We start from the raw sequence: 1,487 nt of genomic DNA, 5'->3' as shown, positions 1-1,487 counted from the left end.
GCAGGACAAGCTGGCGCAGATCCGCGACGCCCGGGGGGCGCTGAGCGCCCTGCGCGAGGAGCATCGCGAGAAGCTGCGCCGCGCGGCCGAGGAGGCGGAGCGCCAGCGCCAGATCCAGCTGGCGCAGAAGCTGGAGATCATGCGGCAGAAGAAGCAGGTGCGGGGCGGGGCGGGGCGGGGCGGCGCGGCGCAGCGCAGAGGTGACCCCGCCTCCCCCGCAGGAGTACCTGGAGGTGCAGCGCCAGCTGGCCATCCAGCGCCTGCAGGAGCAGGAGAAGGAGCGCCAGCTGCGCCTGGAGCAGCAGAAGCAGACCATCCAGATGCGGGCGCAGATGCCGGCCTTCCCCCTGCCCTACGCCCAGGTGCGCTTGGGGCTTCCTGGTGGTCAGGGCGGGGCCCCGCACGCCGTGGGCCCCGGCGCCAGCCTCCCTCCTCCGGCGTGACGGGGCGCACCCTGTCCTGGGGAGGCGGGGCCCCCACCGCGCTGTCTCCCCAGGAAAGCGGAGGGGAAGGCCGCATCCACCGCCGAGCTGCCGCCAGAGTACCTGACCAGCCCCCTGTCCCAGCAGTCCCAGGTAGCCGGGGCCTCGGGTGCGGCCAGGCCCGGACGGCCCCCGGCTCCGCTCACCACCCTGTCCCCCCAGCTGCCCCCCAAGAGGGACGAGACGGCTCTGCAGGAGGAGGAGGAGCTGCAGCTGGCGCTGGCCCTGTCCCAGTCAGAGGCGGAGGAGAAGGAGCGGCTGGTGAGGGCCGGGCTGGGGGGCCGGGGGGGCCGGCGGGGCGGCTGCACGAGTGCTGCTGTCCCCCCACAGAGACAGAAGTCAGCGTACGTGGCGTACCCCAAGGCCGAGCCCGCGCCCACAGCCTCGTCGGCGCCCCCGGCCAGCAGCCTCTACTCCTCCCCTGTGGTGAGAACTAGGGGCGGCCTCCCCCGGCCCCTTTCGTGTGGGGGAGCCCCAGCCTCTCCTGGCCCCGCCCGGCCTGCTGTCCACTCTGCTGCGGAGAGTGGCCTGACCCCTCGCCTGTCTCCCCAGAACTCATCGGCGCCGCTGGCTGAGGACATCGACCCTGAGGTGAGCACCCCGGGGGGCGGGGGGGGACCCACACCTGGTACCCGGGACTGACGCCCCGCCCTGCAGCTCGCCCGCTACCTGAACCGCAACTACTGGGAGAAGAAGCAGGAGGAGGCCCGCAGGAGCCCCACGCCGTCGGCGCCCGCGCCCCTGGCCGAGGCCCCCGCCCAGCCTGGGGAGGGGCACGTGGCCCCCGTGCTGGAGGTGAGACCCCGGGGCTGCGGGGCGCCCGTTGGCACCCCCAGCCCCGCCACCTCCCGGTTTCTTGCAGACGCCCCTCCCGGAGGCCGACACGCAGCCCGTGGCCCCTCCCAGCGGCCCCTTCGGCGAGGTGAGCCTTGCGCAGTCCGCAGACGCTGCCGGCCGGTGGGTCTGGACGGGGCTCAGTGCTCCCGCGGCCCTGGCCCGACCGGC

General features: G+C 75.0%; 1 protein-coding gene across 1 annotated transcript in view; it reads left to right on the top strand.

The window, feature by feature from the left end:
• The window catches only part of HGS (hepatocyte growth factor-regulated tyrosine kinase substrate), a gene marked incomplete at its 5' end in the record, with an annotated part of 4,137 nt that overhangs the window by 2,337 nt on the left and 313 nt on the right, over positions 1–1,487 (top strand). The window contains 8 exons of the mRNA XM_012734752.1: positions 5–157; positions 222–362; positions 447–575; positions 645–743; positions 813–908; positions 1,035–1,073; positions 1,140–1,277; positions 1,345–1,439. Of these exons, the coding sequence (XP_012590206.1) occupies positions 5–157; positions 222–362; positions 447–575; positions 645–743; positions 813–908; positions 1,035–1,073; positions 1,140–1,277; positions 1,345–1,439 (890 nt within the window). The remainder of the gene's footprint in view (positions 1–4; positions 158–221; positions 363–446; positions 576–644; positions 744–812; positions 909–1,034; positions 1,074–1,139; positions 1,278–1,344; positions 1,440–1,487) is intronic.

The sequence above is a fragment of the Condylura cristata genome, unplaced genomic scaffold, assembly GCF_000260355.1.
Source record: "Condylura cristata isolate star-nosed mole 26May11 unplaced genomic scaffold, ConCri1.0 scaffold00068, whole genome shotgun sequence".
NCBI classification, from domain to species: Eukaryota; Metazoa; Chordata; class Mammalia; order Eulipotyphla; family Talpidae; genus Condylura; species Condylura cristata.
Note: the sequence above shows the minus strand (reverse complement) of the source record. Positions and strands in the feature narration are given on the sequence as shown.